Here is a 17,385-nt window from a genome sequence, read left to right on the forward strand (position 1 = left end):
AATGTTTAAATTAAATGTCACATATAAAACAGATTCTGAGAATGTATTCATATTATAATGAGTTAAGTATTTAAGGAATTAATTTTTCTTCAGAATTTAAAGTCTATGTCAAGAAAAGCTCAATCACAAATGTTGCCCTTTTTTTTGTTTTCCACTCTTAACTCTTTAGAACTCAAATGTTCAACCCACCAAAAGCAAGAGCAGAGGTATGTAACAACAGAAACATTCCAGCATGTTGGCATCATCTTCAGGGGCAGAAGGACGTTTCAAGTTCTGTGAATTCGCCTAGTCAAGGAACCCTCCTGTCAACTAATTGTACCACCCTTTCCACCCAACCACAACAGTCCCTTGCCAAAGACTGCTGTTTAAGAAATCTACTGTGTAGCTACTAAATATTATGTTCGTCAGCTTGTTGGCTAGGGAAAATGCATGGGCGGTGGAGAAAGCCATCAAGTCTACTAGAGCTGCCACATACTATTGTTAATATCTATGTCCTGAACCTGGGCACTCAGCAGTGGAGTAATGTGTGGGGGCCAGGGGAGTGGTCAGAAATCCAGCCCAAATGCTCTAATCTCATATGCCAGGCATACTGTTACATCTTCCCAGAGGAAGGGCACCTTTTCCTAGCAGGTACAAAGGTACATAATGGGCTAAGTGGCCTTCGACCCACCTAACGAAGGAGAAAGAGGCCAGACGGTATCCGACAGGGAACATGAAGGAGCTAAACTTTCACTTAGTACCTACTCTGTAATTACTAGAAGCTTCATATGAATTCTATTATTTCCTTTCATATCCTCCTTTTTATCATAAGGGGCACTGTTACTCCCTATTATGTAGATGAGAAAAACTGCAGATTCAAGTAAATTGCCAAATAAGAGGTAGAAAAAAAAGATTTATACTCTTCTGTAAAAATGTGAAGATATGTTTAATAATCCATGCTCGCCCTGGGAATAACAAATACTCTTTTGGGTTTACAAAAGTTACTGCCTTCTAGGTATTTTCAGGGTCGAATGAATAACCACATTAAAGGTTGGGTTAAGAACACCATAGCAAATAAATAAATAAGAACACCATAGCTTGGCTTTCCATCCAAACCACAAAGGGAAGAGGGTAACTTCAACTCAAATACCTGAGACACAAGAAAGTAGCAGAACAAAACCAAACAGGTCAAAATTAACAGAACTTAAAATCTGAGATACTCGCTTCAGAATCAGATCTTAAAGAACCATTGGCTTTCAGTTATTGGTCCCCTTATGCATTAACGACTATACAAGGCAATAATATAGCTTATGTTATTTTTAAATAGACTATGTCTTCCGTATGAAACTGGAGAGACAATAAACATCACCCATGCCCCAGTTTCTATAAACGAGTAATGACTGTTTTCCACATCAACTTTTACCAATGCATAAGCATTATTTCATGTGCTGTAATTACAGTGTCTCACTCACCTGAGGCCGAGTTCATCATATTCTGCTGCACTGGTGGACTGGTGGGGGCTGTAACGTTCATCTGGGACAGCATGGCCTTCCTGGGGTCCTGCCATGTTGTTGTCTGATCGATGTGACTAAGACAAAACAAACCACTGCATTAGGAAACAAATACCAGGTTCCAAAAACAATTCTTATCTTGTGGTCTCATAATCAAAGGGTGCCAAGAGAGCTCTGTAAAAGCATTAAGTCACAGAATCTCACTGCTCCCACCAACCTCCCTCTGCAACACACATTTTTCACCCTTAAATCACTCAACTTTCACCTCTTAGATCTTACAAGCGCAACATCTGAAGAAGTTATGCCTGGAATTTTAAGTGAAAGGAAATCATCTTCAATTAGTAAGATAAATATTATCCACTTCTAATGCAAAGATACAATGCAGTTTGTAAACTAAAAGAGTAACCACATGACTAAAATCCAAGATTCGTAAGAAAATCATACACTTTTCCCCTAGAGATAAGAATGAGATAAAAATAAGAATAGAGATAAAAATGACATAATTTTTAGGCCTAAAACCCCTTTTTAAGGTAAAACACCACAGAACCCCAAAACTTGTCTTCTTATACTCCAAAGCCAAAGCAGAATTTAAAACTTCATCTGTAAGTTTTCATTTTCTCCTGTGGCTGCTGAATAACATGTTCTTACACAAAGCCCTTTGATATTTGCTGAACATTTTCTACATAATTGTTAACTTACTGAGAAATACATGTATACATATAGATTTCTTCATCTATAAAGTTGGGAATTAAACCAGCCAAAGACTATGAAATGTAAGACTGCAAGGTATCTAGCACATTATCTGATATATAAACTTCCAGTAAGTACTAAGTTTTCTTGCAGCAAAGTTTCACTGTTTCAATGAAAGAAAAACTAGATACATTATACAAATAAAACTACCTGAAAAAGTATCCTGCATTAATAGCCAGAAGTAATCAAAACTTTATATATAAACATCTCTTCAGTATCATTTATTACAGCAAACATTTGAAAGCCAGTTAACATTTAATGATAGGGAATTGGTTAAATAAACATGGATATATACGACGGACTGTATGTAGCTGCTGAATATGTTTTAGAAGAATATGTAATATGAAAAAATATTAAAAATACAGTTTTTAAAAATAGGTTATAAAACAGTATGTACTGGATAAGGCTAATTGTTTAAAGTGTGTGTGTGTGTGTGCAGTGAAAGTATATAGAAAGAACTAACATCAAAATGTTTTAACAGTGTTTATTTCTGGATGGCCAAATCACTGTTTTGTTTTGTTTTTTTGTAGCTGTTTAAGTTTCAAATCTGAGTTCTCTCTTCTTTAATCATCCTATTGATAACTATGTAAATGGCAAAGAAATGACGCTTTGTGCCATTAGCTATCCAGAAATGGATCCAGACTGCTATCTCATCAATAATTCTATCTTACCACTAATACACTAAGAAAGAATCACAGGCTTTAGTTAGAATGGGACTTAAATAAATATTTGTTGGAGATGGGAGAATAATTCTTTCTTTGTGTGTCTTTTGAGATAGCCTCACTCTGTCACCCAGGCTGAAATGCAGTGGTATGATCTCAGCCTTCCAAGTAGCTGGGATTATAGGTGTGTGCCACCACACTGGCTAACTTTTTTGTATTTTTAGTAGAGATGGAGTTTTACCACGTTGGCCAGGCTGGTCTTGAACTCCTGACCTTAAGTGATCTGCCCACCTCGACCTCCCAAAGGGCTGGAATTACAGGTGTAAACCACTATGCCTGGCCTGGGAGAAAAAAAGAACTATGTCTCTTTAAGGAATAAAGATGCTATTACCTAAATTTCCAACTATAAATACATGCACCCAGCCAGGCACGGTGGCTCACGCCTGTAATCCCAGCACTTTGGGAGGCCGAGGTGGATGAAACACGAGGTCAGGAGTTTGAGACCAGCCTGGCCAACATGGTGAAACCCCGTCTCCACTAAAAATACAAAAATTACCCAAGCATGGTGGTGCATGCCTGTAATCCCAGCTTCTCAGGAGGCTGAAGCAGGAGAACTGCTTGATCACGGGAGGCAGAGGTTGCAGTGAGTCAAGATCATGCCACTGCACTCCAGCCTGGATGACAGAGGGAGACTCTGTCTCGGGGGAAAAAAAAAAAAAAAATACATGCACCCATTTAGATGCCAAAGAAAACGTCGAATACAATTAACTTTAGAATATTTTGTTTTCATTTATTCTATAAACTATGAAAAAGAAATAACGTTTTATCAATTTGCAACAGTGTACAGTTGGCCCATGAACAATGCAAGAGTTAGGGGCACCAACCCTCCCATGCAGTCGAAAATCCACATTAACTTTTGATTCCCAAAAATTTAATTACTGACAGCCTACTGTTGACAGTCCATTATGCTGTATTTATATACTATATTCTTACAATAAAGTAAATTAAAGAAAAGAAAATGTTATTAAGAAAACCACAAAGGGCCAGGCATGGTGGCTCACACCTGTAATTCCAGCACATCGGGAGGCTGAAGCAGGTAAATCGCTTGAGCTCGGGAGTTCAAGATCAGCCTGGACAACACAGCAAAACCCATTTCTACACAAAATATAAAAAATTAGCCAGGCATATGGTGCACACCTGTGGTCCCAGATACTTGGGACACTGAGGTGGGAAGACTGCTTGAGCCTAGAGGGTGGAGGTTACACAGTGGACTGAGATCATGCCACTCCAGCCTGGGCAACACAGTGAGACCCTGTCTCAGAACAGAACAGAACAGAACAGAACACCATGAAGAGAAAATGCATTTATAGTACTGTATTGTATCTGTCAATGCCAATACCATTAAGTTTATATCCTTTGTTTACAAGATGAATCGTTTGTCTGAGATGGTGACAATCACAGCTACCTATCAAGGAATTCAACTTTTTCTTCTAATGCCATGACTCGTCTCTGCTTCACAGGAGTGTGTAAAAGTTTTGATAAATTTTAACTTTCATAATAAATTTATATATATTTTATGGTAGGAAATGATAAAATAGACTACTGTCTATATATATTTTATGCATTCATGAGACACCTAGATTTTCCTTAATTTTTTTGATATTTCCAGGATATGAAGTTCATCTGAATTTTTCCAAATTGTCACCAATCTACAAAAAAAATTTCCAATATATTTATTGAAAAAAATCCACATATAAGTAGACCCATACAGGCCATATCAATATTGCTCAAGGGTCAACTGTACACACACACAAAATCCTTCTTTTTAATCACAAGGACTCTACAAAAACATCGCATATTACAAATGAACTATTTTTGCTAAGACCAAACAAATTGCTTGCCAGGTTCACTCGTCCCCAGCCCCAGATACCTGCAATGGTGCCTTCTCTTACCTCCCTGTCTTTGCTCAAATGTCATGTTCTCAGTAAGGCCTTTGCTGGCCATATCATCTAAAATTCACCATATCCAAACTCCTAACTTCCTCTGCTTGACTTTATTTTTGCTTGATAATATTTTACTTATTTTGTTTGCCTGTTTTCCCCAATGAGAACATAAACTCTAGAAAAATAGGAACTTTGTCCATTTTATCTAGTACTATATGGTCAATGACTCGAAAAGTGCTCAATAAATATTTATCAAATAAATTAATAAAAAGAAAGCTATTTTCTTTTGCCATCACAAACTTTCTCTAAACATCTTTGTAGCCTTACTGACTTTAGCAACACCTACCTTTTCCAAAAATGAAATTACAAATAAGGATTGCAGACCTACTAGGATTAGCAATACAGAAATTATTGGTGACACTGGACAACAGCCATTTCAGTGGGACAGTGAGAGTACAGTGAGTAGGAAGTAGAGAAGCAGACAAATTTAGTTGTGCACAGGAAATCAATAAAAAGCTAACTAGATGGTTATGAGTTTTCGTTTTTACAAGAGGAAGGGACACAAGTATTTAAATGTGAACACAGAGTAGCTGAAGATGTGTGAAGGGATTATTGATGGGGCACAGTCATCCTTCAGACAGCGGGAAGGAACAGGATACAAACGATACAAAGCATTGCTTCCACTGTAACGGGAGGTAAGAAAGCAAGCAAATAACTTCATTGGCTGGTGAAAGTTAAGCAAGTTCTCGTGTTACTGGCAACTGCAATGCCAGTTATGTGGTATCACCAGGATTAAAAACACGTCTTTTAGCTTCTGGCTCAGGAGTTCTTGTCACTCCATCTCACTGGTCTCAAAGTAGAAAAGGATTTTTCTAAAATGATAGTTTGCTGCTAGCCGAGTAGAATTTTTACAGAGAATAATCAGTCAGTAAAACCAGAATCCTTTTAAATGCTTTCTTTTTCAAATCATCTATTAAGACAAATCCAGAACTAGCACATAAATTCTGCTGTCAGAACAGAAAGCCACATATACTAGACATAATACGCAATGTTCATGACTTGCTAACTGATAGCACTGGTAAAGAGAGATATTGGTTATGGCGGTATTACGCTTACTATTTCTACGCGGTTAAATTGGTGGTTTGAAGCTTTAAAAAAATATGCTGGGCTGGACGCGGTGGCTCAGGCCTGTAATCCCAGCTCTTTGAGAGGCCAAGGTGGGCAGATCACCTCTAATTGGGAGTTCAAGACCAGCCTCACCAACATGGAGGAACCCCGTCTTTACTAAAAACATAGAATTAGCTGGGCATGGTGGCACATGCCTGTAATCCTAGTTACTCGGGAGGCTGAGGCAGAAGAATCGCTTAAACCCAGGAGGCAGAGGTGGCGGTGAGCCAAGATCAGCCATTGCACTCCAGCCTGGGAAACAAGAGCAAAACTCTGTCTCAAAAAAAAAAAAAAAAAAAAAAAAATCCTTTATGTAAATCAGGTGTTGTCAGCTATACAAACTTAATACAGATTTTTGATTCTTTTGAAATATCTGCTACATTTCTTGAGGCTACTCTTCCTCCAGGGGTAATGTTTTCCCAAACTGCCCACAAAGCACCTAATTTCTATCCAACCTTTTAAAGACCCAGAAGCCTCCTCCTTTTAGAAGCCTCCTCTGTGGAAAAGTAAGGCAGACGTGTATTACGATCCCAGCTCTGCCAGTGACAATCTGGATTGTGTGGGCAATTTTTATCAATCTGCTCCACCTTTAATAAAGTGGGGTTGATTTATTTACTTACTTTCCAGGGTTGAGGTAATTAAATTCAGCAACATATATAAAAGCAACCAGGATTGTGACTTCTGGTACACAATAAGCCTTCAAATATTTCATTCCGTTGCTACCCCAATATTTAAAATAGGAAAAACTTCATGGTGAATGGGCCAAGAATATGTTTTGTTAATGAGATAAGAGTTCACTTAAGTGAAGATGACAGGCCTCGTTTAAGAGCTTTAAAAGGAGTTTGGTTTTCACCGATAAGTAATGAAGAGATGCAGTAGGTAGACGCTACAGGTTTGAAGGCAAGGAATAGAAATGATAAAAATGTTTCTGGACCATTACTTCAACCTGCAGAGAGCTATCAGCTTAAAGGAAGAATGAACTAGAAGCCTGGACATGTGAATGGAGACCCTCCTGCCACAGGCCAAGCACTGCGCCCTGGGTACCTGCTGGCTGGCTGGGCTCTGAGAACCTGTGTGGCACTGCAACCTGTCAATAAATACGTCACCAGCCAAAAAAAAAAAAAAAAAGGGAGAGAATGAACTAGAAAAGGAACTCAGCAAGTGTAGACATACTGGCTCCTAGGGGAAAAAAAGCAACATAATAATTTGGAAATAAAATAAAAATCTCATTCCTATAACCAAATGTCACAAAATATTAATTGCTAAAAACCTTTCCATACAATCGATTTTTACTTAAGCCATAAGACAGTCAGATCTGTCAATGTAAACCAAAGCAAAGAATAAACAATATTTCTTAAGTATTAGTCAAATCTCATCCTAATAAATTCTAAGACACATTTCAAATTCTTGGTTGTATGTTTTATTTTCAAATGCTGAATCTATAACCCTTATTTAAGGAACACTGAACAACATAATAAAAATGGGTTTTATAGTAATGAAAACACTGATGACTTTCTTACATCTATCTTCAAAGTTTAGGATTATAATTTTATAATGCTAATTTGTGAAAGCACTAGTAGGAAGTTAGTACTCATGTAGGTTAGTAAAATAAATTACTAAAAATAATATACTAAGAAAGAGATTAACATTGATACTGTGATAAGGTTTGGAAACCTCAAAGAATAGATACTATCAATTCTTTCATACCCCTGCTACTCGAGTGTGGGCCTTGGGCCAGCAGCACTGACCACACCCAGGAGCTAGTTAAAACTGCAGAACCTCAGGCTCCACCCAACCCAATGATGAAGAATCTACAGCCTAATGAGATCCTCTGTATGTTCCTTAACGTTTGAGAAGCACTGCCTTAGATACTACTTTGAGATTTGATCATCTACATTGTTTTAAGAATGACATATGCCTGGAGGGTAAATATTTTGTGTACATGATAAAGCAAAACCACTAATCTGAGGAGTTAATAAGCATCCTCTGCAACTCTCAGTTTGTAAAATGATTCCATCTTCGTTAAAATCTAGAACCAGTATCAGTAGAATGAAGCTGTTTTTAAACTTAAACCTAACTATATTGTATCTTTTGTCCTCTTTTCATAATCCGTTTTTGAAAATATGTTTCTTCGAAACTAAAACACTTGTAAAATCGATTTTTCACAAAATCCCAGCAGTGTAATCTTAGATCGTTTGTACCTGTGCACAGCTACCTAACAAACTGGTTCCTTCCAAATCTGCTAAGATTTCGTGATGTCAGATGGCACAAATTAGGCGTTAGGAATTTAACATAATCTACAAACGATAAATAGAAGCTTTTTATGGACACTGCTAATAACATAATTAGAAACTTTAAAAAAAAATGCAGCTGTCAGGTGTTTAAGCCCTTAACACACCTTTAAGACCATCTTTGGCCGGGCGCGGTGGCTCACACCTGTAATCCCAGCACTCTGGGAGGCCAAGGTGGGTGGATCACAAGGTCAGGAGATCGAGACCATCCTGGCTAACACGGTGAAACCCCATCTCTACTAAAAATGCAAAAAATTAGCTGGGCGTGGCGGTGGGCGCCTGTAGTCCCAGCTAGTTGGGAGGCTGAGGCAGGAGAATGGCATGAACCCAGGAGGTGGAGCTTGCAGTGAGCTGAGATCGCGCCACTGCACTCCGGCCTGGGCAACTAAAAGAGACTCCGTCTAAAAAAAAAAAAAGACCGTCTTCATTGTGTTGTAAGGGGAAAAGAGAATGCACTTTTGATGATAGTGACCTGCTCAGACACTGAATTTTTTCTGATAAAGGTGAACAAAGATAACATGACAAAAATGTGCTTTATGTGCCCAAAAGAGACATCTGGGCAACCAAGTCACCCATTTCCCTGAAGAAAAGTGAGAAAACTTAACTTAAATATATTTAAGACCCCAAAGCCTAATATTTAATGAGAAATCAAGTGACCAACTAGTTCCTTTTTTTTATTAAGAAAAATTGACTTTTAGGAAACAGTAAGATTAAAACTGGAAAACCAGGAATAATATAAAATGCTGTGAAGAATGTTTTAAGCTTCTAATATTGTCAGACCCTCAAAATACTACGATGGCTGTCGTGGGAGTGGGCAGTCAGCCCAGATTTACTGCTCACTTATCAAGCTCATGTTTGCTGTGCAAGTGTTACGGAGTCACATGCTAGAGGCTGTTCCCAAACTAGCTAAACCTACACGCTTAATTGACTCTAGGAACAATGATACATTGTTCAATCTAATCCTTTCATGAGCCACAGTTCCTAAACCACAACTATATCCTTTTTATATTTGTATATGCGCACGGTGGACTATTTCTAGAACCTCAAAAATTCAGTGATTATGCATATACTATATTTCCTTAATATGCATGAGAAGACTTAAACATTTTGCCTCTATGGTAATACGGTTTCTGCATTACAGGAAAGCAGAATCTTAAATTGAAATTTAAATAATTAAGCTATCACTGCTGTTAATGAGTTAAAATTATGAACAAGTATGAGCAGAAATTCATAAAAGCAAAGATGACCATTTATTGTAAGTCTACAAACTGTACACCACACTATAATCTGACCCTATAGCTTTAGGTTTGATAAAATTAACATTTGCCCGCAAGCATGAAACCAATTTAAACACAACTTAACCATGCTGACAAATAAAAAAAGTGACATGCTGACATGTTTATATATAATACATCTCCCCCGAGAAATGATTACTCCCTAAGGAAGGGATGAGGATGGACCAGCCATGAGAATAATGCCAAAGCTCAAGTGGAGGCTTCCTGAAGCAAACACAGTTCTCTCAATCTTGATCCCAAATGGCGTTTATCTGAAGTTACGTTCAGTAAAATTGAACATCTTTTCCTAATGCCGTAGTGACTGAGAATATCCCTCCCAAAAGTTCAACAATTGTATTTGTCCTGATTTCATGATATAGAAAATCACAGATGTCATTAGAGTATGAACTGAAAACAAAGACTAGAATTCCAATTACAAGGTCCACCTAGCTCTTTTCGTAATAATCACCTTACCGGGAAATGGGGAAGAAAACAGAAATGGCAGAACTAAAAATAAATTTAAAAACAGCCCTGAGAAATTTTAGTTACACAAAGTCTACTGTGAATGTTTTTCAAAATGTGATTCCCAAACAACCTGCATCAAAATTAGCAGGGGAGACTTATTAGCACACCTGGGTATCTTTACAAATAAGTTATTTTAGGAAAATAATTGACCTAGCAGTTTTACATGTTCTTTCATAATCTCGGATCCTTACATACAATATGACACTTACTTACCCAAAAGAGCCAAATTAGGAATTCAACTTCTTCAAAAGATGGTTAGTGGTTTTCTCATGTTCTACTGTTTTGCTTAAACTGACATTCCTGAGCAAATACTATTTTAAATGGAACTACTACATGTCAGATGCCAAAAAGAAGTGAACTTTCTTATACAGGTTAGAGACACTGGCAGTATTGTCTTTTCATTTTATAATTGTCAGTCTAGGCAAAGAATAAAAACAAAAAGTGTGAAGATGACACAAATGTGATGGGTACCAACTCTGACCTCATTTGTCATGACATGACTTAGGAGTAATGCTCTCAACCAAGGACCAGTAAGGAAGACAGGTTTAGGCAGTCAAACAACGTTATAATCAGTGTTCTGTGGCCACATCAGACACCAGTGGCTTCCAAATAAGGATCTGTTCAGTCGGCTGGCTCATACGACTACAGTGAGGGAATCTAGTTACAAATCTGGAACCACATTCATTGTATATTTATGGTTACATTCAAATTTTCAACTGTTAACAACATAACAGGGCTTCAGCCACCCAAAATATTAATACAACACAAGTCTAACAGCCAGGGAAACATTTCCCAAAGGGTAAATTACCAGGAAGAGAGTCAGGAAAATCCACACTAAACACTTCTTAGCTAAGTGGGCAAATGGTCTTCATCAAAATAAAGTGTATATGGAACTTGTAACATAAACTGCTGACACAACCCACTCCTCCTCCAGCCATTTTGATGAAAAGAATACAAACAGAAAAGGAACCTTCTGTATTCTTTACCACTTACTTTTAACAAGTTTGGTAACACTACAGAATGTCTTCAATCATCTAAAAAGATTCATATTGTTAGTTAGTAAAATAACTTGCGGAGGGACCCCAAAACATAAAACAATTTAACTTTTACATATTCTATACATAATATATGTCAAATAATGACATGGTTTCTATACAAATAGATACTAAGCACAGTCTTAACTACTCAATAAATGATACAAAACATCTATTTCACTTTGATGTTTCATTATTTGTTAGATGTCATTTTAGGAAATGTTATTTAGATAACTTTGAAACTTTGCTAATGCTTTCAGGGCTTCCACAATCAGAAGAGAGGGCAGGACAGTGGTGGAAAGGCTAGATTTATTTAAGTTGGGAGCTAGGTTACCCAATCTCAGTGAAGTAATTTGACTTTTCTGAACCTCTACTTAGCAGCTGCGATATATAATAGGCCACCATTAAATAGGAACAAATACTTCACCTATTGATTGTCTACTGTGCTGTGCAAAACAAAGCATGTTATCTATATAACCATTTTTAAAGTAAATAAAATAATACCTGATGTCAACACTGTTCAGTCTTTTGGCTCACATGTGTGCTGTGAGGGAATCATATTTAGCTACAAACCTGAAACCATATTCATTGCATATTTATGGCAACATTCAAGTTTTCAAATGTTAGTAACACACCTGGGGTTAAATTACCAGTAAGTAACAAATTACTTTAAAGTAAGTAAAGGAACCCTTGGCTAAATAAAGGTTACTGGTGATAATAATAAATTAATGAATAAATTTTACATGACAGATATTAAGGCAGTTTACCAGATCTGTGGATTTCATATGTGGCAAAAGAGTGATGGGATTCTTTTAATCATGGCCAAAAATTCTTGCAGTAGTCACCCATCATTCTTCCATTAATATCTCTTTGTATGATTATAACATGCTGTGTTTTCTCTGTATATATGCATATACACACATACATATATACACACACACGCATGTATAATTCTTTTAAAAGAAAATAAATGCTAGACACTCATACAAATCAAGCTTACAGGACTGGCTTACTTAGAAGAGTCAGTAGTCTTTCAATACGAAATTATAAATACAGATTAAATGTCTCCCTTCTGTCTCCTCTGGATTTAACGTGTTTACAGAGAGACAGCAAGAGAACACAGTGTGGTATAATCATACAAAGATACTTTAAATTCCCTAGGTCACCAGAATCAGAACATTTGTTCAGGCTGAAAACTAGGATTCAACTTGCTTTCTGTTAAGTTGCAGTGAAATGTGATCCTGTCAGTGAAAATATAGCTTTCTTCTTTGACTCTCTCAAGTTAAATGACTATGAAATTCCATTATACTATGAAATACATTATCACCTTTTTGAGGGGGAATTTTTATGGATATTGGTAGAAAATGTTACTAATAGTCACAGTCATGGTCATTAAAAAGAAATTATTAAAAAGGTTATACTGTAAATATTAAATAACATGATCACTTAGAGACTGCCTCAATCTATGAGACCCATGCTAGCAGGTTGGATCTTTAGTGTTACTTACATGAGGATTACACAGAGCGTGTGTTCACAGGTTTCTAGGTCTTACGGACTTTTTTTCTTTTTTTTTAACAGTTCCTCTGTATGGAGAGGAATATTCTTCTAGTCTCCTTAATATTAAGATGTCAGATGTCAAATGCCTAGCAGCTCACTAAGAACAAACTCAAGCTCTGGGAATCTAAAAAGTTAGTAAAAAGGCTGTTTACTAAATTGCAAGAAAGATAATTGAGTACAGCAAATACATTAGGAGTTTCATTGAAATTCTTTTCAAAATTCTTCCAATAGCTAAAAAGATTAATAATTACTGAGAAAGGTTCCTGAAGCAGGAACTCAATTTGGTTATCCACAGAACTCACTTCATTGAATTTCTAATTCACGTATAATAAATGCATAGAAAATAACTGATACTTTAATGGTGTATCAGAAAACACTCTTGGATTTTAAGGTGAGAAGACTGACATAGCTAAGAAATATAAAAGAAAGATGACTTCTCTACTATCTTTTTTAAAAAGAAGACAAAGTTCTATACACATAAGAGCTTTCATAAAATGTTTTGTCCACTACAACTGCGGTGGGGAGGAGCAGTGGTAGAGTGGGCAGTGACTTTAACCATCTGTGGATCACTCATATCTGTGATACTGTGGAAAATTTTGGTCACTGTTGCTCAAGACTGACATGTAACTGCTACACAAAAGATGAACTATGAAAATGGCTTAAGGGATGGAACAAAGAGTAGGCCTAACTGGACTTGGAACACCTCAGTCTATATGAAGTCCACGTGGAGATGTGACTAAAATCTAAGAGAAAAGGAAAATTTGAAAGTTCTCAAAATATAAAAAACACTTCAAACCTGAAAGGAAACTTCAGCCACAGATCACTATGTCATGTCTCCATGCCCTTGTTCACATAGTACCTCCGCCTTCAATTCCTTTCCCATCCCCACTCCTCTCCTGTCAGGTCTTTGAGGCCAGCTCAAATGTCTGCTCTTAGGAAGGTTTTCCTGAGCTCTCTCAGCTTCCACACAGCAGCTAACAGATCCGATGCTCCTCTCCTGTATTTCTGAGGAAAAATCCAGAATACATATATTTCCAAGAAAGGCTGTTAAGTTTCCCTTTAATTACCCAAAGACAGCACAACTTACTTCTACTAATTGAAGCAAACACTAAAATATATTCAGATTACTCCATTATGTTCCAGGCATAATCTGAATCTTTTGAAACACTCAATAGTTTAACCTTTTGAATGGCTTCATTTGGTGATTAAGCAAACAAAAATAGAATTGCTGAAATCGAAGGGCAAACTTACACAGAAGAATACAATGTTAGAAGGAAACTTGGAGACCACCTGACCAACTGTTTCATTTTATACAAAAAGAAATGGACATTTAATTAAGGGCCCACAATGAGACTAAAACACGTATTTTCAGACTCACAGAGTCAACTGGCTTTCCCTAGACAAAACCCAGACTTACCTCTCAAATCAACAAGGCTAATCTACAGAGGCCAGAGTGAAAGGCACATGGCCACCGCCTTACCTGTCACCTCCCCAACAACTGCTAACATTGGGGTCACTGGCAGAAGCAGCATCTATGACTACTTTCAGGTCAATGACTGAGAGGTTGAAAAACGACTTACTACAAAGCTATTTCATCAGCATCTTACAGCTAGCTTTTCATTAGCCAGGTAAGAAATGGTTACTGAAGACTATATATGAACCAGACTGAATACAATAATAGTTCACTTATCCAGGCCATCAATAAAGACAGTATAGGCCCAAAGTTCCTTCACAGATAAGTGAAAGGGCCTCTTCGTTTGGACTCCCAGGTGTCTGGCATCTCCTATTAACTACTGTTTCTAATCTGTTGTCTTAAGTTATGGGGAAAATATCCGGCGGTTACACTGAAGCCTGTTTATTCCTGGACACACAGCTGTGCTCAATAAGGTTGTCTGCCCTCGGTTAAGTGAGCTGTGATACACAGCTTATGGGATGACTGCTCCTCTTTGTAGCCCAATCCTCCCTCACTCTGTACATAATTAAAGCTTACAATGGTCGCTCAACCATGCCTGAGGTGATGGCACTAATGCAGGCAGAACTAGAATTCAAGTCTCCTGTCAATCAGCTTCTCTCTCCACAATCCCAACCCTCTCCATACCACCAAAAAAACCCCACACGAAACCTAAGCCAAACAATATTATCTGAGCTACGGTTTGTCTAAAGCACTTACTGAACACCTACTAAGTGCCAAGTACTGCTGATATCAAAATGAATAACACATAGTTCCTGAACTGGAGGAGCTTATCTTCTAGTGGGAAAGATCCATAAAGATAAAACTTAAATACAAAATGATAGAGGTTAGAAAGGAATATAAAATGATCTATGAATGAATATAAAATGATAGAGGACAGAAAAAGGTTTAGGGTGTTTATGGAAAGGTTCTTGGTACAATCTAGCCATACAGAGGAGGACACATAAAGGTGATAGCCTCTGAAGGGAGTGCTGAATAATCTATAAAATTAGCCAGCTGGAGAGACTGGAGAAGCATTCTTGAAAGAGAGGCAAGGGGAAACCATGGACTACATTACAGAGATGTGATTTCTGTACCACTTAAATGAGAGAACCCAAGTACATTTCAACTAAACCCCTCTGGCTGAAAAAAGGCTTAACATGATTCTAGCAACCAAATATATCTCCAGACATAGCCAAATGTACCCAGGAAGAAAAGGGACAAAATCATCCCTTGTTGAGAAGTACTGTTCTAGTCTTAAGAATAAAGGCCATGTTCAGCTGGGCGCTGTGGCTGAAGCCTGTATTCCCAGCACTTTGGGAGGCCAAGGCGGGTGAATCATGAGATCAGGCATTCGAGACCAGCCTGGCCAACATGGTGAAATCCTGTCTCTACTAAAAATACAAAAATTAGTTTGGCATGGTGGTGCACACCTGTAATCCTAGCTACCCAGGAAGGCGAGGCAGGAGAATCACTTGAACCTAGGAGGCGGAGACTGCAGTGAGCCAAGATCGTGCCAATGCACTCCAGTATGAGTGAAAGAGCAAGACTCTGTCTCCAAAAAAAAAAAAAAAAAACTATTTGTATGTATGTGTTTTCATTGAAAAAAGATTTGCACGTGTAAAAAATTTTTGACAAGGTTCTATTAATATTCTTAATATGACAATCTATTTTTTTAATGTTTGAAGGTTTAAAGCATAAATTAAGCCAATACACGTATTTTTAAATTACTGCAAGCCATACACAATTCTATAGACGTAGACATATGGGGGCTAAAAAATGAGTAGTAAAAGACAGAACCCCTACACTCGAGGATGTCATTTAAAGGGAGAAAAAGATTTGGGTGAAACCATTAGACAATCAAATACATTATATAATGCAGGCTTAACTTGATAACTAACTATTTGAGAATAGATTTCATATCTCGACAATTTGCTGTGTAAGATAACTAAGCACTATGTCATCACTTTAAAATCTCCCAAGACACTGACTGGCAATACTTTACTTGGCCAAAGATCAAAACATTCTCAAACTTCTCGGTTGGCAGACAAAAGACAAGAGACACTAAAACGATATCTCTAATTTCTGTGTAAAGTAGTAAGCAGGCTGGGTGCAGTGGCTCACGCCTGTAATCCCAGCACTTTGGGAGGCTGAGGCAGGAGGATCCCCTGAGGTCAGGAGTTCAAGATCAGCCTGGCCAACATGGTGAAACCTCGTCTCTAGTAAAAATACAAAATTAGCCAGGCGTGGTGGTGCATGCCTGTAATCCCAGCTACTAAGGAGGCTGAGGCAGGAGAATCGCTTGAACCTGGGAGATGGAGGTTGCAATGAGCTGAGATAGCCTCACTGCACTCCAGCCTGGGCCACAGAGCAAGACTCTCTGTCTCAAAAAAAAAAAAAAAAAAAAAAAAAAAAGCACACTACTCAAAATCTCTTTTTTAGCAAATATCAGCAGAGGAGTGAAAAGATATGCTCCAGTCATCTGTATTTCTTCATATATGCAATTAGTTAATGAATGTTCCTGAGCAACAACTATGGGCAAAGTCATCGTGCCAGGTGATGTGAGGTACAAAATAAGGGAGATCCAGTCTCTAACTGGAGTCCAAAGTTGCAACAGAACAAGAATTTAATCTTTTATGTAACTGAAAACAAAGGTATTCATCGTTCCTTTCCCAAATTCTTCCTACTTTTCCAAGATCACAAAAGCAATATTAAGTTATTTACATATCATTTCTGTTTTTACTTTCTATACTCAGCAATAACAAGTTTGGCCAATCATTCACATACACCTTACTTAAAGTGTACTCCCTGCCACACAAGCCACATCTTCAACACAATTCATGTTAGTCTTTCCCCTCCCTTGACAATAAACCTGCCTTCCTCTTTCATCCATCTCCTTGCTTAACATTCATTTTGAACCCATTATCTCACCAGCTTCTTCTCTCTCTTGAAGGTGTCCTATCAATTTCTAATCCAGTATACATATCATATCCATTGTATTCCATCTCCCTGTACAAACCATGCCCCTTTCTTCTCTTACCCTACAGCTCCTTCAAAGCCTGGCTCTAAAATATGTCTGTTCAGGAAGTTGTAGGTTGACCCCAATGGCTGGTGATCTCCTATCTAAATGCGTTCAGGTTACATAGCATTAATATACCTTCAATTTGTTGCTTTATAGGAACAAGATTTCCTCCAAATCCTCCAGCATTGCGTTTTGCCCAGAAGGGTCACTTTAATAACCA

General features: G+C 37.7%; 1 protein-coding gene across 12 annotated transcripts in view; it reads right to left on the reverse strand.

Moving 5' to 3' along the window:
- The window catches only part of YAP1 (Yes associated protein 1), a 124,984-nt gene that overhangs the window by 68,966 nt on the left and 38,633 nt on the right, over positions 1 to 17,385 (reverse strand). For all 12 annotated transcript variants that reach the window (XM_021926468.2, XM_021926471.2, XM_017948899.3 and 9 more), the window contains exon 3: positions 1,452 to 1,567. In XM_021926468.2, the coding sequence (XP_021782160.1) occupies positions 1,452 to 1,567 (116 nt within the window). The remainder of the gene's footprint in view (positions 1 to 1,451; positions 1,568 to 17,385) is intronic.

This window comes from Papio anubis, chromosome 12, assembly GCF_008728515.1.
Source record: "Papio anubis isolate 15944 chromosome 12, Panubis1.0, whole genome shotgun sequence".
NCBI lineage: Eukaryota > Metazoa > Chordata > Mammalia > Primates > Cercopithecidae > Papio > Papio anubis.